Here is a 21,898-nt window from a genome sequence, read left to right on the forward strand (position 1 = left end):
ATATCTGTCATAGAATAACCTGGAGATGCTAGCGTACGATGATCTGTAACATTCTTAGGATTTCAGTGGATCTTGGTAAAACTAAGAATTTTACTGATGTCACATGGCATGTTGGACGAGAAATTGAAGCATACTAATGGCATTTGTAAAAGGAAAACTTATGTTGCTTATCTCAAAGATGACCATATGGTTGAAAGCCAACATTTTGGTATCATGTGATGTGAAAAAGCCATTAAAACTATGACTGTTGTGAAATGTACTGATAATATGATATCGATGCAGTCATCAAAAGAATTAGTACGGAACTTATTAACAAATATGGGGTCTATGCTTGTAAGGTCGTACCTTTCCTCATCTTTTCTCTGAGTTCTCTTCCCTCTGTTCTTCATGCTCTGAAGTTAAATTTTAGATGAGTAATGTTTGTGTCTGAAGGTGTTTAGGAGAACACAAAACTTATTTTTTTCTCCAAATTGTTATGTTTCTTGGGCATTGTAATCCAATTCAATTCTTTCCATGGCACTAAAAGAGAAACATGTTTAAATTTTTTTTGCAGTTTACTTTCTCCAAATCTCTAACTTGGCAACAGCATTTTGAAAACTTATGTCCACTTATTTCTTCTAAATTGTTCTAGCTCAACACAGTGATCGTCATGACTCTATTTGGTTAAAGACATAATTCAGAAATATTCTATCGTAGTTTAATATGCAGTTATAATGAAACAAAAATTTCTGGACTTCTCCACCAATACTAGCTATTTTTAGTTTTACTAGTTTTCATTTATTTCCCTAAACAAAAGTCAGTGGCAGAAGAAGATCCATTTAGTTGATCCCAACTTGTTCGTACGTTAAGCCTTGCAGTAATAAATTTCCATTATATTTCTTTTCAATATGCTATTTTTGCTTCAATTGGTTGAGTTTGTGGTTTTATCATGTTAAGCTTTTACTGTGTTATAACACTAAAAATTTTATAAACTGAGATTTATTGTGGTAGTCTAAAAACTGGCAGAAGAACATCTTTGTTAGTATCACTGTATCAGTTTTGGAGTTTATGTTAGTTTTGTTCCAGAGATTTATGAAATGGATCTGGACAAATAATGCAGGTGGTTGGTTTTGAAATTCTGCAACTTGTGCAAGGGATGAGGTTGCTTAGCTGAGTTGGATTAAATCTCTGTTGGCGCTATAATTTTCTAAATTCTGCAACTTGTGTAAGGGATGAGGTTGCTTAGCTGAGTTGGATTAAATCTCTGTTTGTGTGCAATGTTCCGCTGTGGCAGAACTGTATTTGCTTGATCAATAAAAGTAGAATGTTTCTGAAAATAAGCAAGAAAACCATGGTGCATAATGAATTTTAATATCTTGGACCTTGATACACCATATTTGTGTTTTAATCCTCAAAACTGAGTCTTTGATTCGCAGATTACATACCCCATGCTTTGCCTAATAAATGTATACTATCAAAATAGAAGAAAATCATGTATGAAGCAGCTACAGCTGCATTTGACAATATTTTGATAGATTGAAATTGTCCAGCCATGTACTTAGCTCAAAGTTCATCGAGGTGATCTATGGTTGATTTTGTCTTGTAGTGTAATTAGTTGAGTGTTTCAGTATGGAACCTTATGTCCCATCAATAGCTTACTATACAACATGTTTTCTGATCCATCTATGTTATTTTCCTAATGGCTGTTAGTATAGCTGTTAAATATCAGACATCTGATTCTGAATAATAGTTTTGGGCTTTTTGCTACATGCACATATTGGTTTGGTCTTCTAAATTTGTAGATACAGTAATATCTTCACATTATTTTGTATTATCAATTTACATTGTAAGGGTTTTAAATGCTGGATACCATATATCATCTTTTATCCTTTTATATCTGCTACATTTTTTTCACCTCAGTTACCCAAGTGTTTTAGTGGCTTTAGTAAGTAGTGTTTTAGTTGATTTAGTGCTTATCCTCTAATCTCCTGCATTTGATGTGGGGATATACGATGTCCTTTTCCGTGCAGCTAAAACTTTATAACTTAAAGTGCTATGTGTTTCTTTGTGACTTAAATTTCTCTGTACATGTAATGTAATAACATCGGTCATATTTTTTTCTCCACAGAAACTGGATATACTCCATCAGAGTTCTCCACATTTTGAAAGTGAAAGCACCCTGAATGATGCAATGACTTCTTCTCTGTCAGATTCATTTGATACATTATCTGATGTTAAAAGTCGAAGACATTCAAGCAAGTTGAGTGAAGAACATTCGCCAGTCAATAGTTCAGTCACAGATCCAATGCAGGTAATTAAATTTGCTGTTGTTGTTGTTGTCAGTTGTTGCTGGTCTTGACTGATTGGTCCTTGAGTTTCTGTTGGCAGTTAGCTGGGAATTTAACTCTATCTTTGTGTAGGCTCTTTCCTTTTTTTTTGAGCAAATGAAATTTAAAGTCTTACACCATTCTAGGAATATTATGGACTAAATTAGTATATCTGTTTGTTTTCTATAATTTTATGATCTTGTTTCTGCTTAGTGGTTTTATCATTTATGCTAGTTGGTGTGTTATGTTTCTTTTTTGCTTGACCCTTCTATTATATTGGAGTTAATGACAACTCTTCTTCTGTGTAGGAGACAATTTCTTTTTCCATTGAACTGGCAAAGTTAACAAATATTTTTGGTTTTGATATCAGATGGTTACTTCTATAAATTCACTGATGTAATCAGCTAAATGGCCAACAAAGTGACTAGATTTCTGTATTTTGCAAGTATTCTGCAGATAATTTTATAATACTCAACGGAAACAAAACAACCTGACTCTTGATTAGTTTCCTCAACTGTGACAATTTATCTAGTGTAGGCAGGGCTGTTATGACAAAAGTTGTTATGACAAAATAAAAGCAAGTTAGTCTTTCTGCTTTCTTTTCTTTTGTGAGATATGATTAGATGCCTTTCATATCTAGGTCTCTATCCCCATTAATGTTGCTAGGATGTAACATCCTACTCGAAAGACAATTGTGCATGTCCAAAAGCACAATATTCCTGACTGCTTTTTAATTTTGTATTTCTCGATTGTGATCAACTTCTCTCATTCACATTTACAGACAAGGATCATGATGTCGGATGAAATGGATCTCCTGGCCGAACAAGTAAAGATGCTTGCTGGTGAAATTGCATTTGGTACAAGTACACTAAAGCGATTGATGGAGCACTCCGCAAATGATCCAGATGGCACAAAGATTCAAGTAATGTTAACCATCCTTAATGCTCGTCATTTTGGCTAGAAAATATTAAGCTGTACTGTTGAAACTTCATAAAAACTGGTTGTGCTTGTGTGTGCCATTGGGACATGAAGATCTAATGTCCTTATTTATTTATTTGAACCTGTTGTAAAAAATTGGTTTGAGGTTTAGCGGTAGCATTTGAAGAAAATGTTGAAACGTTGTTGAATGCACTTTCAAGTAGATCTATCAAGATTGCAAGGTTTAAAATCTTGGTCTGGTACTGATGTTGACCATTGTGACACTCATTATGGTTTGGTACTCCCTTGACCAAGAGAAAGAGGGAGAGAAGAGGGGAGAGGGAGGAGGAGGATGCAGAGTTGGAGCTTTGGCCAATGCCGAGGAAAGGAGGAAAGGGCTGAGGAAATGAGGGAAACAGCTTTTAATCATCAGACAATAACTTTGTAGCAACTGTTTCAGTCATTCAAACTTAAATTAATGTTAAAAATCAATATCCTTTTCCTGTTCGAACCAGACTGGATAAAATTGATCTGGTTTGAGTGTAAGTGGACTGGTAAATACTGTATTGCACTGGATGGTATGCCCAGTATTTAAAACCTTGGAAAATTGAACTATTATATATGTTCTATGGTCTCAAAAATTTATCCTGCAATCTTGAAGATAGCAATATTGTACCGGATGGAAAGCCCAGTATTTAAAGCCTTGGAAAATTGAACTATTATATATGTTTTATGGAGAATGGACTCTAAAATTTATCCTGGAATCTTGAAGATAGCAATGGATCCTGTTTGCTGCTCTGATGCTTCTTTAGTCAGTATGTGACTAGAGTGTTGGGTAATACAAAAATAAATGAAGAAAAAATTATTTGGATATGGTGTCTGTGGAATTTAAGATAATTGTGATCGTATGACATCTTCCTTCTCAGTTATGGCATATTTGTTTCCTCAAGAGGTTAAGGTTTTTATTATATTCTTGTCATCCACTTTATTCTTGTTATATCCTTTTCTCTCTATTTTATATGTGATAGAATGTTAAGAGATGACAGCTGCAACAAATAGAAAACAAAGTAGTAGACACATCTCTGTTTCATGGTCATGATAATAACTTTTCTCACTTTTATGGCATATTTATTTCCTCAAGAGGTTAAGGCTTTTATTTTATTTTTGTCATCTTCTTTATTCTCGTTACAAAGTAGTAGACACATCTCTGTTTCATGGTCATGATAATAGCTTTTCTCACTTTTATGGCATATTTATTTCCTCAAGAGGTTAAGGTTTTTATTTTATTTTTGTCATCTTTATTCTTGTCATATCCTTTTCTCTCTATTTTATATGTGATAGAATGTTAAAATATGACAGCAGCAACGAATAAACAACAAAGTAGTAGAAGCATCTCTGTTTCATGGTCATGATAATAGCTTTTCTCACTTTTATGAGTCAAGCGTATCATGTTGAAGTTGACCATTAATGTAACTGGACATGGAAGAAATTTGTAATCTTTTTGGTTCCTTAATTAATTAAGGGTCGGGCTTGCCTGAAAAATAGTTGATGGTTCATTGCTTTATGCTAATGCCATCTGTGCATTTGGATATGCTTCTTGGTTATTACTGAAGCAATTTATTGTGAGTTTGTCCAGCACATGCTTTTAGTTAGTTTGTACAGAAGGAACTTTTAGTTATAGGAACTTTCAGGTATTGATTATATGTCAGGATCTCATTTGATCATTTTTGCCTTTGAAAATAACATGAAAGTATAAAGGTTCAGGAGATAGTTTAACATGATCAAATACATGCTAGTAAAATCTGTGGATTTATTAGCTTCGATTTTGTTGCTTTTCTTAGTTACTATTGTAACAATTTATTTTGACTTCCATTCGTCACATGGTTCTAGCTGTATTATAAAGAAGCAAATATCATGGACTTGGACTTAGTGCTTCAACAATCAAGTCATGGGTCTTACAGAACTACCATCTTCATATGTGTGTGTGTGTTATTGTTTAAGAAACTTGCAAAATGATAATTGATCCTCATGAATTTCAATATTGGGGGCCATAGGTTTTGTTTAGGTATCTTGACATTTTGCTAAGTCTCCCAATAATTAGGTTCTAATTTTTCATCTCCCATTTAGTTTTCTTTGCTAAGAATATTAAAAAATTATGATCTCCCTTACTTGGCTAATGTTGTCTATTCCTGTCTCTTGGGTTTCATTTTACACTCTTTTCACATCAGAACAATCATTTTGTTTTTTTTGTTTGTTTGTTTGTTTTTTCCTTCACTGGAAGTAGCAGTTCTTCCTATGTAATCATCTGATCTGATAATTTACTCTGTTTCCTCATCTTTTGTCTCCTACAACCTCATCTTCCCTTCTATATGACTATTTTTGTTTTTCATTTTGTCAATAGTTTCAGCCTTGGCATAATTAATTATAAATTCGTCAGATGATCTAAAGTTACTTTTACTCTGTGCCTTCAAGGATTCACTAAACTTTTGATTGGCATCTCTATTTACTGTAGATCGAGAAATTGGAGCATGAAATCCATGAGAAACAAAAACGAATGAGGTTGTTGGAACAACGCATTATCGAGAACAGTGAAGCTTCCAAGGGAAATTCCTCAATGGTTGATATGCAGCAGGTATGACATCTTTGATATGCAGCATTATTTCTAATTATTTCTCTTGTTACTATTGACTCTTTCAATTTTTTTCACTCACAGACTGTAATGAGATTAATGACTCAGTGCAACGAGAAGGGTTTTGAGCTAGAGGTGACTTTTTTCCTTGTTTACTTCTGTTCATTTGACAATTTTACTTAGAGATGATTTTTAATTAGAATCAAATTTATAATGATTTCAATCTGCTGAGCTGTAGCCATATATTTATATATTTGTTGTTGCTATAATTCTACTATGTTATAATCAATGCAGTTAAAATCAGCTGATAACCGTATCCTCCAAGACCAGCTTCAACAGAAGGTTGGTATTGAGTTTTTGTGTGATTGGTATGCATATTTTTCAGATGACATACAAGTGCTAGTTCATGACTCCAGGCATCTTTTTTTCTCTCTCTTTTTTTTTTTTAATTTTTTATTCTAAAACCTCATTGAACTTTCATTTCTCTTAGTGCTCTGAGATCAAGGATCTGGAAGATAAAGTGCTTCTTCTACAACAACAGCTGAATTCATTCAAGTCTGAACAACTGCATGAAGAATTCGTCACAGAAGAAATCAGTGATATGAAGAGTAAACTTCAATCTCAGGTAATCTTAAATCTGCTAGAACTTTTATTATTCTACGTTGAACTGGATTTATATGCTTATGATGCCACCCTTTATTTCTTGTTTTGAGTTCTTTTAGTTAATTTGAAATATGAATGACTTTCTTCTATTACCAACAATAGTCATGTGCATTACGATATAAGTGTGAGGTTGGGGTAGGAAGGCTTATTATTAACAAAAATCAGATGCTTTATGGGCTGCTTAGTTGTATCATTTTGTCTGCTGTTTTTCTTGTCCCAATGACTTACCTGCTTCATAAGCTTAAAATAACTTTGTTAGATGCTTTTTGTATCACAGATAGGTTATTCATCTTGCAAACTTAATATGCCAGGAGCAAGGAATGTCATCTTGGGTCCTGGACCTATACTAGTTCATGATTGGACCCATATGGTTCTGATAAGTGGTGACGTGCCAGCACATAGTATGCTAGTATGTACCATGGTACCAAGAGAAGGGGGAGGAGAGGAGTACTGGAGATTAGATGGACCAACATGGCAAGCGATGATGGGCAGGTGATGGAGAGTGGAGCAGTGAGGGTGGCGAATTGATGGTGGGGTGGGTGCCGCTCACGAGCCCTAAAAGCCCTGCTGCAGCCTTTAAAGAAAAAACGAAAAAGAAAGACACTTTTTGCTTAAAAAAATGCACTTGACCGCCCAAAATGGGTGGTTCGTGTCCATGTTGACACATGAACCAGTAAATACCGTTTGTAATGAACCGTTCTGGGTGAAATTGAAGTCCTTGGTCAGAAGGATGGACTAGCTTACGTTATTTTTGACTGTAGTACGGAATTAGCTGCAGGCACTTGGACCATATGGAGCAGATAAGCGTCTATTCTTGTTTTAAACATTGTGTTTTTTGGTGTCGCTTATTATGATTCACTATAAACTAAATGTCTTGATTGCTTTGTTTTTTTTTAAACCTAAATTATAAATGGCTGTCATTGTGCTTAGTGGTCTTTGATCTGACCAAAAGTATGTACATTCCTGTGATAATATTGCTGAAACTGTGTGAAGTTTTGCTCATGCGTTTACGCATGCACATTGATCTGGTCTTTTCAATTCTAAGCATGTTATGTGAGATACTGAAGCGCAGAAACAACATTGATATGCTCTTTTCAATTTTAAGCTTGTTATGCGAGATGCTGAAACATGGAATACTTTTCTTTGTCATTGTGTGATAATACCAATCTTTCTTGTGCCTTTTCTTTTTCACTTTCAATCATCATATTCAGTCTGCATAAGTTTGATGGTTTTGAGGTAAATTACATGAATTTGTTATTTTGACAGGAGGCTGAGAATGAGAAACTAAATCTTGAACATCTTCGAATGATTGAGGAGAACCATAGCTTGCTTTCCCAGAATAAAAAATTAGCTGAAGAAGCATCTTATGCAAAAGAGTTGGCATCTGCTGCTGCTGTTGAACTCAAGAATTTGGCCGAGGAAGTGACAAAACTTTCATTACAAAATGCAAGACAAGCTAAAGAGTTATTGGCTGCTCAAGATTTATCTGGCCATTCAAAAACTGCTAATGGTACCATACGTAGGTTTCCTGAAAACAAGATAGATGGGATCAAACTAGGAAGAAGAAGTCGGCCTCCTAGTAGAAGTGGTGATTTTGGAAACACAGTATTTAATGATGTGGAAAACTGGAATCTTGATCTAGATGGCATAAGGATGGAATTGCAGGCCAGGAAACAAAAGGAAGCTGCTTTAGAAACTGCTTTAGCTGAAAAAGAGCATCTGGAGGAAGAATACAAGAGAAAACTTGAAGATGGAAAGAAGCGAGAAATGTCATTGGAAAATGACTTGGCTGGCATGTGGGTGCTTGTTGCCAAGTTGAAAAAAGGTGCTTTTGGATCCTTGGGGTTGAATTCTGATCAAAGATCTACCAATCCTGTTGATCTTATGGATGACCTCAAATTGAGCAATGATAAACACAATTGTTCTCTTCATCAAAGAAGACAAACAACGGATAGTTTTGTAAAGCCAAATAATGAACAATCGAATCAAAATCAAGAATTGGAACCTTTGCTTGTTCGTTTGAAGGTATGTTTCAGAGCTCACATATTTATTTCTAGATGTAAAATTGTTCTTCTATTTGTACCTTACCGTTAAGGACCGACATCCTCAGGTGCATGATGCTACTGCTACATGTTGGATAATTAACATTTCTATTTGTTGTTCTGTATGGTTTCTCTGGACTGCATATTTTGATAATGTTATGCTTTTATTTAGTGGTAATGCAACTATATCAGCTTGCCTAATGTACTTATCTAATCTTAGTAGTGCTTACATATGCTTCAAGAAATAATTTGCCTTGTTTTCATTTCCTCTGGTAGAGCAAGCATTCAAATTTACAAGGTTGGGTTAGATTTTATCATATTTGGTTCGAAACCAGTACATTTTACATTCAGTCACATCATTGTTAGTGTCATTATCATCTCCAAGGTTTGTCCAATCAGTACAGGTCAAGGATAGAGCATACCTCAATATTTAGTTTGCTGAATCATTACAACAAAATATAATCACCACTAGTCAATCCGACAGTAATTGTTCAAGTTGGTACCATTTTGGTACCAAAGTGTTATTTTGTACTTAATTGACATAATTGTTTTGATGGTTCAATAATGGAAATTCTATTTAGATCAAATTAGTGAAAATATAGAGTTACTATAGGTAAGTTGGATGGGCTTTTGGATCTAGTATGCCCTTTTAGGTTATTCAATGGCACATAGATAGCGAACTAATAGGCTGGTAAGTTTATGAGAATTATGTATTTTTTGGAGTTGTTTTATTGCAAGGTTTGCAATTTCAGTCTATATTGGTATACCGACCAATGATCGGTACGGTATGTACCAAAGTGTACCAACGATATGCTAGGGTGTGTCGATGGTGTGCCAAAAAAACATTGAAAATAGCTCCAAAAATATCTAAAAATAGAAAAAAAAGTTAGATTAGGTTTTTTAAGTTGAAAATAAATATAAATTGTATAATTTTTGAGAAAATAATCTAAATTAGGAAAGAATAGTGACACATCTTTTTCGAGCTTTGAGTAACTTTGTGGTATGTTTCGGATCGTCCTTCTATCAATATTGAATTATCTATAAAGAAATGATTTGAATTGTTAGATTTTTTTTAATAATTTAAACTTTAAGATTCAAATGAATCAAGTAATCGATCGATGAATATACTTGGTTCTATCACCAAAAAGAGCGACGAGACTCCATGGGCAATGAATCGAGGTCCTCGATCCTATGTATCTATATATAAATTTAATATGTTTGTTGGATTCAATCCTAAAATTACTGATACACCGTATGTCTGATCGTTGTGAATCACACATGTCCGAGACTGCTCTTGAGGTAAGTACGATTATGATATGTATTGGTGCGGAGCATAGAGAATGTCAGAACTTCTACTTTCATCACTGATATGTTATTTTGTATCATAAGATCGATCATCATACTGTTGCTCGGAGAAGTATGACCAATTATCACCGTACTCTTGTTGGTCATAAGATTCTCCATGATACGATGGCTGTGAATATGATGAGCTTTGCTTTGTGTCTACGTCATGTAGGTTCTATTGCATTTGCTCAAAATCATCCACTGTCTTCTCCTTTTCCTTTCATGTATAAACTTGATTGGTATCTCGTTGAGTTCCATGATCTAAATCTTGGGTAGCATGTGTAAAATATTGCTCCTCGGTTTATGCACCACCCTTAAATTGTGTAAATGGGACAATTGACTCCCTAACATTGCGGCCGTCATCGATTGAGGCACTACTGTTCATATCGTTGCCATGTCTTTGGATTAAGCGGGTTGTTGAATATGGTTGAGAAGGTATTTCGTCGCCTGACTTGATTCTTTCAAATGGTGCGGCTGATGCTACTGCCTTCCCCTTTGCCTTTGCCTTTGCACGTTGAGCGGATGATTGTGATGGTTTGGTGTCTCTAGTTCCTCGAGCAATCTGACTCGATGTTGTCTGTCTCCTTCCGTCACGTTAAGACTGAGGGGGTTCTGCCTCTTAATCTTTCCAAATTTGATCCAACTCACAAATCGTAGCTTTGCTAAGTTTAGGAGAGAAAATGTGAGAATGAGAGAGATATGTGAGTGAGAATGAGTTTGTGAGAGTTGAAGAGATTGAGAGAGTAATATGAGTTGAAAGAAAGGAGGAGAAAAAGGTTTAAAAATCCTTTCTTATGGTTCAAACGATCAATTTGATCATTTGAAATAGGGTGATCTCAGCCCTTGATCGTTAACGATCGAAATCCGGTAACGCTCGGATTTCGACCATTTCCATCTGGTACAGACCCCATATTGCCCGATACAGGGTCGGGTTATAGTATCGCCTAGTAAGGGACAGTCTCTATACCGGTCCCTTGTCGGATTGGTACGTACCAGGTGGTATGTGTTGGTACGGCTAACCCTGGTTTTATGTTTTTTTTGTGGATTTGGATGTCTTATTCTGATATTTTCTGTTGACTTTGATGAGTTCTAATACCTTTTGGCTTGCACATTTTGTTGTACATTATTTGGTACACCAATTTGAGTTAGTAATAAACTTTGTTTGAAAGAAATCTTTCCTAGTTATATGCCAGAACTTACTTTCAGTATTTGAATTCGAATATGCTTATCTGCTGACAAATTCAGAACTTTAATTATTATTCAAGTTATGTTAGACAAGAAAATGGTGAATAAATAATTCTGTTGATGGTCATTTACATGCATAATGCTATAGCCCTTAACTACTTGAAAATTATACCTCAAAAGAAATTGAAAAAAAGATTAGTTCATCTATTGTGCAGTAATGATCTTCCTATGCTAAATAAGGGCAAACCCTTTACACAAGGCTCTCGCCAATGGGGGGGTGCTCCCGCCAATGTGGGGTCTCAGGATCAAAGTATGCTGTTTGTAAGATTCGGACCCTGTTGGTCTCCTTGGTCATTCTGTGCAATCTCATTAATATTCTTATTGTCCAACAATTGGTGTCAGCTTATAAAACTTTATTTCATTTTTGATGTGTTTGTCCTTTCTCTAAAGTGGACCATTTTTCTATTTATTTTCTGTTATGTTTTGTCACAATGTATGATTTTCATGATGCTTCAGTTGCCTGTACATTTACCCTACTAGCTTGTTACTCCTGTTGTTTGCCAAAATATCTAGCATATCATCTACTTGCAGCTTTATCAGGAATGCGAACTTTAGGGTCATGAGACTGACAAATAACTGATGACACAAATAATCATGCATAGGTAGATACAGAGCTAACCAATCTTCCATGTGTTCAGGCCAAGATTCAGGAGATGAAGGAAAGAGAAATTGATTCTTCGGGGAATGGGGACAAAAATTCTCATGTTTGTAAAGTATGCTTCGAAGCTCCAACTGCTGCAGTACTTCTTCCTTGTCGACACTTCTGCTGTAAGCACTTTAACTCATGCTTGCCAATCATCTCAACAAGTGCCTTGTTTTGTTTTGGGATTAATGACTTTTTTTTTAAAACTTTGAACCAGTGTGTAAACCTTGCTCGCTTGCCTGCTCAGAGTGCCCCCTTTGCCACACTAAGATTGCTGATCGCATCATTACCTTCACAACGTGAGTAGTGGCCCTCCTATTTACAGGTACATCATATGTATCCTTCACATTTTCTTTTCATCATATTATGATCTCTTAGCTTTTCTTTTTATTCTTAGAAAATTGTCAAACTCTCTCTTTTCTTGTGTCAGGTCAACTACCATGTAGCGTTGTCTGTATAAAAACTTTTCGTCCTATTCTTTATCAGTTTTTAGAAGGTACATGCTCCGTTATTTGTGGCTACCTTGTGAGAACTGTAATTCTTTTCATTTCTCTCAAGGCCATATGCCTTGTATCTCTCCATATCTCTCTCCATCTTGTTTAAAGTGCAAGGAGCTTAATGTTCAACAAACAAGTACGAGGTGAGCCCCCTGGAAGTCAACGAAATCATCTAGATGAAGTATACAAAGAAAACATGCATGGGAAACTGCTTGTTCCCATATGATTTTAGCACCTGCTTATTTCCTGTCCCTATTTGTAATTTCTTAAATCATCAGAGTATAGTTGGGAATTCAATGAACAGTGTAAATGATTTTAAATGGAAATGACATTAGTGGTTCTTGCCACAGTGTTGTAACATTATTATCTCAATCTGAAGTAACCTACTTTTTTGAGAGGTAATGCTACCAAAATTTTGTTGATACCATTGAATGTGCAGCTATTTTCTATAATATTTCAAGGTCTCTAGATGGTTATCTTAACATGCATATGTAACTTGAATAGTATTGTATTGTCATTTGTCAGTCAATGTATTAGAAGGACAAGTATTCACTAGTATCTTACTTTGTGGATCTTTGCAAAGGTCACACTACATTTTAACAAGGGGCAATTTTATATGAGAAATGTGCAATATCTCCCCTTGGTTTGTCACCATGCCATGTTGCTATCCTCTCATGAGTTCATAGCTGAGGTCTATTCCATTCTCTGACTGGTTTTCTTTTGGAAATGAACATCCTGCACCAGCTTATCTTGCTCAGTAGCAGCAAGACATGATCATGTGGCTTTTTTGTTCATGCATTTTTTAAGTTCAGTTCTGCCTTGTTTCAATATTCCCCACATTATAAATAAATTTTCTTCATAAAACAAATTTGTGACAATTTTACATTGTGTTTCATTGACAGTGTTTTTGCAGCAAGGGGGATGCTAGAATTGCTTGGTGAAGGATGTGTTCACAAGACTTCATTTGTGAGTGTTACCATTCCAAACTTGACCTTTAAATGCTTCCATCCACTGAGCTACATGTACCATAAATACTGTCATCATCCATTTGATAAAGAAGAAAGTGGTCTAATACAAATGACACGCATCATATCAATTTAATTAACAACCGATGGAGTTGGCCACAACAGATGCATCCTGAGATGGACTACCCTCTCTCTATCTTTCCTTCACATAGTAAAGAAAGAAGAAAGAGAAAAAAAAAATCAGGATAAAAATGGCCAAAAGGCTGGAAAAGGAGAAGGAGAGAAAAAAAAAGGTACATGTTGGTACTAAGCATGTCCAACCACACAGGTAAGTCTACTAGTTTCGGCGTCATGAAAGCTTTCTCATTCGGAGAGGGGCAGACAGCTTAACAGCGCTGGGCACCCCAAAAGCTCAAAAAAAGAATGCGTCTCACAGCTGGGATTGTTGATTGTGTTCATCCTCTCGGTGAAATCTGACCATTGTTTGGTGTGACTACACGTTTGCTACAGGTACCTTACTGATATCCTCGGCCTCTTGTTGCAGCTGCTTGCCTTCAACTCTACCTGCTCCAGCCCGATTCCCTCGCCGCCTGAGAACCAATGCGGGACTCGAGGAACTGGAAGAGCCCCACCAATGGCGTTCGATCCACACAGCGGCTCGACCTCCTCCTCCTCTTCCTCCGTCTGTCATCATCACAAACCGCTGGCATCTTCAGAAACGAAGCGCATCATAATAATACAGGAAACGAGAGGAGGAAGCGTCGCTGACTCACCTTGCACAAGGCGGCGTCGTCGGTCAGGAAGTCCTCGACGTGCCACCCCGGCAGCATCTTGATCAGGTACTCTGAGATGCTGCTGCTGTTGCTGTTCGTGGTCGCCGCCGTGGTGGCTGAGCTGCTGCTGCTGCTGCTCTTGGCCCTCACGCCGCTGCCGCGCGGACAGTCCACCGCCTCGGCCTCCGCGGACAGCGACGGCGGGAGCGGAGCGGCCGAGACGCTGAGGCCGGTAAGGAGGAATCTGTTGTGCTTCATGGTGAGCGCGGTGGCGCTGTGGATCGGGACGTCGCAGTCCCTGCACAAGATCGCGCGGTCCTCCTGGCAGAAGAGCAGCCCCCTCTTCTCCTTTAAAAAAGCAGGGGAGGTGGTTTAGCTCCTGTATCTCCCCAAGACAGAGACCAGAGAGAGCGAGTCGTGAGAGGCCACAGACCTACCTTACAAACATCGCAAAGCGGCGGGGATTGGGCGGAAGAGGAAGGGTGGAGGAGCGAGAAGCGGTGGTGCTTGCCGGCGAGCCGGTTCGCGCGGTGGACGTGACGGTCGCAGCGGCCGCAGAGCGCGGCTTCGTCGGCGCAGCAGTACACCTCAGCGGCCTCTGCCGCGCAGACGTCGCACTGTACCTTCATGTCGTGTGCTGCTGCTGCTGCTGCCTGCGGAGGGGGAGAGGAGGTGACGGGGGTGGGGGAAGGAGAGAGGACTTTGTCGCTTCCTTTATTGAGGAGAGGAGAGCGTTGGAATAAATTAAACCCCCTACCATTGCGGCTGTTATCGTCTCGTGAAAGCGAAGTGAGAAGGAAAAGAGGTTGCAGCTGCAGAGAGGCATCATGTCACGGTCGTTCAGCAACCTACTGGCTAAGAGAAGCAAACGAGTCCATGGCCGCGTGCGTGATACATGCGGTCGGCAACCCATCTTCATCTGTTCCATGCTGTTGACCGAGTCGACACAGTGAAGCTTCGTGAAGTCAACTGCGTTGACCGTGTCAACACGGGATGCACATCTTGCTGTGAGTCGATCCACTCCACTTCGCTCCTCTTTTCTTCACCTTTTCGTCGATGACGATGGAGGAGGATCGAAGCCGTCATCCATCCATCTGCAATTTACCACCATTTGGAGAAAGGAAAGCGAAAGATTTCTGCAATAAATGACGGCATTTTTGATGGCCCCATCGGTGCTTGGTAAGACGGAGAAGCAAGGCAGGAAGGGACCATGCGGCGGTCACTCATCTCGGCTGCAACTTGTGCCTGGTTGCAGGCATTATTTACCTCTCTGGCTATCTCATGTTAATTGCACTTGAGAGAGCTCACTTCACCTTGACATTACTCTTTCTCTTGCATACAAACCAGCATTCTAGATAGATATTAGGCTTGCCCATACATGTTTCTCTCTATTTCCTTTCACCATTTTCCTTCCTCTCTGACCTCTCTGCTTGTTCTTTTCAGATAATTATTGGTAGGATGGGCAGCAAAAGAGTCGGGGATAGGGTCAGGTATCATCAGACAAGGGAACATGGGCATATGGCACAAAAATAAAGCCGGTCGCGACTTGATCTTGTCCCTGTAATCTTCCTCCAACGGCAGTCCCACAATATGTCGTTCTCACAATTTGTATTTAAGGTGATGTACACGATTTTTTACCTTTATAATTCTGTAACTCGTAATGTCATTATCATCATTAACATATAGACCTTGCCAAGGGTCACTTCTTTGAAGAGTAAATCTAGTGTATCAAGAGTTCCAAATTCCTGACAAAGTGGTGCAAGCAAGCCAAGCACTTACTTCTGTGCATCGTAAACCTAAAATGGACCACCAAATAAAGTGAGTACAGCGGGGGTCCAACACAGCACCACAGCAGCAGCATTTATTCTACACCTAATTGGCTTTGAGGTCCTCCAAGGATTTGATTTGGTGGAACGGTTCCATAGAAAGAAAGCACCAGCAATCTTATCTCATGGCAAGAGAGGAACACCAGCCTCTCATTTCTGTCCACCTTGCTTGAGGCACCTTCTTTCTTAGCCTGGTAGTAGTAGTAGAAGAAGAAGAAGAAGAAGAAGAAGAAGAAGAAGAAGGGATTTGTTTCGTGACGAGATCAAAAGGCGAGACTTGGCAGTATTCGGCTGTTGTCATCCTTAATTTCTCGGACCACCTCGGCATCCATATGATGCTTTCCCCGTTGCTTTTGTGGGTGTCGTCGATTCAGATCATGATGTCAAATGCAATACTCAAAATGCTCTTTTCCTCCTCACATTTCAGGGGCTTTGGTAACTTAACCTAACATCCACTTCAACCCAAAGCTTAGATCAGCTTTCGAATTTGCTCAAGCTAATAGTTCAATTTGAAAGTGCGTATCCTTATATTGCACTTGTAAGCTATAAACTATAAATAAAATATTTTCATTCCGACTTGAAACTTAGACTATGCATAAATGGATGTCTTTATTACTTTATGTTAGGATCCCTTTATTTTTTAAGTTTTTGAATAATATTTATTGAGTATGTTTAATTAATCGAATAAAATTTATTTAATATTTATTTATTATTAGAGTCTAAGTCCTAGTGGATTCTGGATGTAACTCTATAAATAGTGATGTAATCGTTTCTCTTGGGGAATCAATCAATGAAATATTATTCCAGTTTGTTATGACAAACCCTAGGAGGTCGATCCCTTCGAAGCGATTAAGAAGACTGATTCTCTCGAAGTGATCAAGGAGGTCGATCCCCTCGAAGCGATCATTTCCTTTTCTTCCATTTCTTTCATTTTTTTTACGATAAGACTTTTGAGTCTTATCATTTGGCATCATAGCTCATCCTTCTCATTAAAAAAATTAATATACTTTATTTACCTAAAACATAAAATATGGATTTGAAGTAGTCCCTTAATCACTCTTCTTCGTTAAATCGTCAGAATTAGAGTTTCATGAATTAAAGACGCCTCTCCTAGCCTAACTCATAGACAATATTAATCAAAACTATCTAATCCGTCTAAAACATTGATGTTTTAATTTGATGATAATATACCAAGTCCATTTATATGTTGAAAGTTTGAGACCACATTCGATAAATTTAAAGATACCATAATATTCTGAGTTTAAGACTTTTCTTCACTGCTTATTTTTTTTATTTTTTAGGGGGAAAAATGCACCACGTTTAACATCAAAATAATAATACCTGTGGCCTGTGGTTTGATTCCCTTTGCGGTTGAAGCATTAAAGAAAGACCGATGTGAGTGCCCCATTCTCCATAAGAGTGGAAAAGGGAACGTTTGTCGTTTTCTTCCTGGCCAAGTAGGAACCGTACCTTTTGGTCGTCGGTGGCCGGAGCAACAAAGTCATCCCAAGCTGGCATTTTACGTGTAGGGCCGAAAGAACATGGTGAAGCACAGTGCACTAAAGCATGCACTCTTGTCGGGAAGCTGAGAAGAACGAAGACCACGTTTTGGTTGGGCTGTTAAAAGAAGCTTGACGACCTCCTGAGTTTTTAGATTGGGGATTGGCGAAGAACAATTGATCGGCCTTCACATTTTAGAACAAAGGTGAAATTTAAAGAAGGAAACTTTGGATGCACCTTTGTGAAACTTTAACGATCAAGCAGGTGGGGGTTGGACCACGGTAGTTATTGGCCTAACTAATATCAGTTAATATGCCGTTTAGAGTATCCTAAGGGTATCATGACAGCCACCAACGGAGACTTTGACAGATGCAGGTTTACAGACACAAACTCTTATTCCTAGTTGAACAGCTACATTCCCGACTGACATAAACAAGGTTTTGAGTTATGAATAAGAAAAGCTTTCCACCAATTACTAAGTTTTCTCCATGATCCAAAAAAAAGGACAGATGTTTTAGTTATGGATGACTGTGTGGTTTCTGAAGGCAGCAATGTTCATTAACTTCCATAATCCAAAAAAAAAAATGATTCTTCAAATACCGCCCGATACGAGCGGTACATATCGAATCGAGAGAATATCAGTATACGAACCGTTCTTTACCGAACAGTATCAATGTTTTGATCGATACCGAGACGTACTTCGACCGTGATCGAGTCGTACCGATCGGTACGTTCTGACGCAATAGATAAAAATATTTTTAAGATTTTATGATGTACCATCGATATGTCCTAGCGTACCGACAATATATATCGATACATATCGTACCGAATATACGTCGATATGGACCGGTATTCAAAACTCTACTTCAAACCCTTAAAATCAAATCCAAAAAATATTGTTTATAATGAATATGCTAATGACGGAAGGTTGCTCACTTGAAGAATTAGCTTAAAGTCCGGAATCAATCTGTTTAAGAACTTAACCATGGAAATTACGACTCAAAATCTATTGCTGACTTTTGTGAGAGCTCATTAAAATAAAGCATTATGAAGCTTTGCCAGTCAGTTAACATGATTAGAGAGTAAAACTCAAGCTGAAAATTTTAAATGCAGAACTAGATAAAATGTTTTAGAAAAAAATATCAGTAAAATATCTTACATCGACCTGCCAAGGTTGCATTGATCAAGTGAGACAAACACAGGCCAAAAAAAACCAACCTGGAAGAAATACATCTTGAACTAAAGCAGTATCCAAACAGGATGGATTCGAGTCATAAAATTCCACACACCGATGACAAACTTAATGATCATGAGTTTATTCCTAAAGTTTTCAAATGACAATTATACCCCTCTATATGGTAGGGCAAGCTGATGAAAGGCTCCTCCCTAAAGACAAACCTATAATCATTATGGGTTTAACAAATGCCTCCAACAGTAATCATACCCATAGAAAGAGAATGTTGAAGTATCTTTGCTCCTCTTTTTCCTAAGCTAGCATAGAACTATGCACAGAATTTTGCAAAAGATGTGAAAACCGAACAGCCAAAAGAAAGGAAGTTCTATCTGAACATTGCAACTAGGCTGATCATTTATTGACTTGCACATGAGAAAATAAATGGCAGATAAATTTATAAAAAGGGAATCATTCACAATTCACAAAGTTCAACCAAGTTTTCAAAGTAAAACTTTGCAACGTCCTTAATGAAAGAAGCAAATAAGACTCTTCATAAATTGTGCAATTCCTGCTAAACAATGTACAACATATATGAAACATATAACCAACACAATTAACAAGTCACTGTAGTAAATGTGAAGCATGATAGGATCAGTCAAGCATTCCCAATTTCATCCACTGTTTGAGTACCTCAAAAGGTCAATCAATCTTACCTGCTTATAACAGCCAGAGGAAGTTCAAGTCGAAACAAGCAAAAACATAAAGCTGGATTATGATTCAATAGGCTTGATCTTGAACTGCAGTGAAATCAGAGAGACGACAAAGCACTTGAGATCCTGCAAGAAGCGAAAAGGTCCAAATAAACATGATGGGACCTACTAAAAAAAAAGATACGGTCGACTGCTCAACAATTTATTCTAGTACCTGTAGAATAATGAGCATAAAAATTTATCATCACAAAATCTACTAATGAATCTACGTGCTAAACTTAAGTGGACATGCACTAAAAATCATATGAGGATAACCTAGATGATCTTACATATACATTCAACAAAGTTTACTACTGGCTTTCATTTAGTCCAAATGAGGGATGCCTTTATGTGCATGCATAAAATTCTAATGCTACTAAATGACAACCAATTACCATCATGAACATAGATGCACTGAGATAATCCAAAATCAGATGTATTGAGTGCTTTGACACCACTTATTCTCCTAGCAATTAGGTTGATAAGAAATCCCTCTGAAAACATATCAAGAATGCAACAAAAGAAGCATGTCATCATTAAAAGTTTTTTAGTTAGCTATTCATAAAATATGACACTCCCATCTTTGCTACCAGACCTTCATTTAATCATTAAAACAACCAATATGGTTAACTGAGAGGCCAGAAACCAGAAGTACAGGTATACTTGCTCGAAAAAATTATACAAACCTATTGTGATAAGTACTTTGTGATAAATATGAAATGTGAGGAAAAAAGAAGAGACTATAATGCTGCTCATACACCACATTCACAACAAGGATCTAGTTCCAAATTTCCTCCAAAAAAAAAAAAACCGTTCGTAGTTCATAGCTTCAAGAAAGCATGAGAAGCACCTGAAAAAGGTAAAAAAAAGGGTACTATGAAGGTCAACAATAAATTCGTGCCTTAGAGAAACTGATGACATTTTCTATGATATGTTATCACGAAGCATTGTGATCTTATAAGGTAAGGTAGATTAAAAGGAAAAAAATAAAAGATGGTAAACAGAAAATATTTAACAAGTCTATTGAACTAAAACTAGTTCATTAAAACTAAACTTGTCAATTGGTTTGATGTTTCTGTAAAACTTGGACAATTGAGAGCATTAAATAAATAGTGTTTTGAGAAAAAAGAATAAAAGAAAGAAAATTGAATGGTGATGTGTGACCAAAAACCATATACCACACTTAACAAAATATGTGTCTAATTGACATCAAAAGAATTGCATAAAGGATGAGAAGTGTAAGAAAAATGAGTTAATCTGGACTCAAACCTCACAAAATGTAAGGCAGGTGGTGCTGAAATTAGATATGCAAATTTAGGCCAAGAGAGATGGATAAGAAAATTGGAGACCATTCTAACACATTTGTGAGAGAAAATCAAGCAAAATAAAACAAGAAAAAGTGGAAATGGAAAACTCATATGGTAATTAATTTTAAGAGATAGGCCAATTGAAAATGAAGTAGGAAATTAGAACTGATGAAATGGAAAATAAGATGATATAAACGGGATTACTTGTCTACAGAATAACTCTGCATCAGAGTTAGTATAATAAGCGGCATCACTAAATCATTATCTACTAATTCAAATTAAAAAAAATATTACCAAGAGAAGGTAATAGAATAATGATCGACTTAAGCGATAACTACCAAAAACACAATGGTTTTAAGCAGAATATACAAACAGTGGAGTTCATCCTATGCTTTTAAAATGAAAAGAGAAGGAACAGTCCAGTGCTAACATTTAGTACACTACAGCTAACGGTACTTTGCCTGGATCCAGAACAAAATAACTCACATAATGATCACCATTTCACGAATGGCTAGTCCATAAATAACAAACATCCCAAAAAGATCTCTGGTCACTCTGGACCTCCACCACATGAACACTAAACTAGTAAATGAATTAAATTTTCAAAGATTAGCTCAATATTAAGAAAAGTATCGGTCATTGTCCACCATACAATCATTTGTTATTTAAATGAGGAACATGAACGGAAAATATGAACAAGATTCGGATAATCGAATAGTCACGGTTCAAACCTGAACTAGGTAATAGAAGACACGAAACCCCTTCGGATCCTGGCTACCTTGGACGTCCACAAGGGACCCAGTCTTCGAAGTGGTGAAGGAGATGTGCTCATTGTTCATCACGACCTCCATAATCTGCAACCAACCCCCAGACGCAAACGTCGAAATCAAACCCAACCCCACAATGGATCTATAACGAAACCTTATAATCGATCAAAAGGAACAAGTGACAAACGTCAACGAAACGAAACCCTAGAAATCGATCGGAACCGTAGGTGGGGGGAAGAGGGACCTCGCTGTCGGCAATGATGCGGCGGCACTGGCGGAGGACGGCAGGGAGACGAAGACCTCCTTGTGGATCATGGTGTCGTTCTTGTAGTAGGAATTATTAGCGTACGGAGATTGCCGTCGGGGCGGAACTCAAACTCCAGGATATCGTGCCCAAACTTGCCCTTGTGCTCCACCGAGTAACGCAGGTAGAACTCATCCTGCTCGCCATCGCCATCCCCACCACCGATTCTGCTCCCCCACCTCTCTCCCTCTCCCTCTCCGTCTCTTTGGGACAAATGCAGTTACATCTCGCTATTTATAGGAGGAA

At 37.5% G+C, this 21,898-nt stretch overlaps 2 protein-coding genes and 1 long non-coding RNA gene across 4 annotated transcripts in view; 1 reads left to right on the forward strand and 2 right to left on the reverse strand.

Moving 5' to 3' along the window:
* The window catches only part of LOC103970324 (kinesin-like protein KIN-7K, chloroplastic), a 42,975-nt gene extending 29,762 nt beyond the window's left edge, over positions 1 to 13,213 (forward strand). Inside the window, exons 16-25 of one of the 2 annotated variants that reach the window (XM_009384056.3) lie at positions 2,108 to 2,290; positions 3,088 to 3,228; positions 5,737 to 5,856; positions 5,938 to 5,988; positions 6,148 to 6,195; positions 6,344 to 6,478; positions 7,783 to 8,541; positions 11,786 to 11,915; positions 12,008 to 12,115; positions 12,221 to 12,689. In XM_009384056.3, the coding sequence (XP_009382331.2) occupies positions 2,108 to 2,290; positions 3,088 to 3,228; positions 5,737 to 5,856; positions 5,938 to 5,988; positions 6,148 to 6,195; positions 6,344 to 6,478; positions 7,783 to 8,541; positions 11,786 to 11,915; positions 12,008 to 12,093 (1,653 nt within the window). In that variant the 3' untranslated portion in view covers positions 12,094 to 12,115; positions 12,221 to 12,689. Of the gene's footprint in view, positions 1 to 2,107; positions 2,291 to 3,087; positions 3,229 to 5,736; positions 5,857 to 5,937; positions 5,989 to 6,147; positions 6,196 to 6,343; positions 6,479 to 7,782; positions 8,542 to 11,785; positions 11,916 to 12,007; positions 12,116 to 12,220; positions 12,690 to 13,189 lie in introns of those variants that run through there. The other variant, XM_065174698.1, reaches the window with a different exon arrangement.
* Positions 13,214 to 13,356: 143 nt separating this feature from the next.
* On the reverse strand, positions 13,357 to 14,763 carry LOC135653143 (B-box zinc finger protein 20-like). Its single transcript, XM_065174699.1, has 3 exons — positions 14,463 to 14,763; positions 14,026 to 14,373; positions 13,357 to 13,936 (listed from the first exon to the last, which is right to left on the reverse strand). Exons 1-3 carry the CDS (start codon positions 14,652 to 14,654, stop codon positions 13,757 to 13,759), a joined length of 720 nt encoding a protein of 239 aa, XP_065030771.1. The 5' UTR covers positions 14,655 to 14,763; the 3' UTR covers positions 13,357 to 13,756.
* A 4,217-nt stretch (positions 14,764 to 18,980) lies between these two features.
* On the reverse strand, positions 18,981 to 21,836 carry LOC135652723 (uncharacterized). The gene is made up of 3 exons (XR_010502182.1): positions 21,593 to 21,836; positions 21,313 to 21,435; positions 18,981 to 19,361 (listed from the first exon to the last, which is right to left on the reverse strand). It is a non-coding gene; the product is annotated as an uncharacterized LOC135652723 (long non-coding RNA).
* Positions 21,837 to 21,898: the final 62 nt, after the last annotated feature.

Source organism: Musa acuminata, chromosome BXJ3-11 (genome assembly GCF_036884655.1).
Source record: "Musa acuminata AAA Group cultivar baxijiao chromosome BXJ3-11, Cavendish_Baxijiao_AAA, whole genome shotgun sequence".
Lineage (NCBI taxonomy): Eukaryota > Viridiplantae > Streptophyta > Magnoliopsida > Zingiberales > Musaceae > Musa > Musa acuminata.

Bases quoted from the DNA above. Each gene is read 5' to 3' on its own strand.
- LOC135653143 (XM_065174699.1), bottom strand. From the start codon at position 14,654: ATGAAGGTACAGTGCGACGTCTGCGCGGCAGAGGCCGCTGAGGTGTAC. The intron at 14,374-14,462 runs GTAGGTCTGTGG...GCTTTTTTAAAG, and splicing joins CGCTTTGCGATGTTTGTAAG to GAGAAGAGGGGGCTGCTCTT. The intron at 13,937-14,025 runs GTGAGTCAGCGA...TGATGATGACAG, and splicing joins ACGACGCCGCCTTGTGCAAG to ACGGAGGAAGAGGAGGAGGA.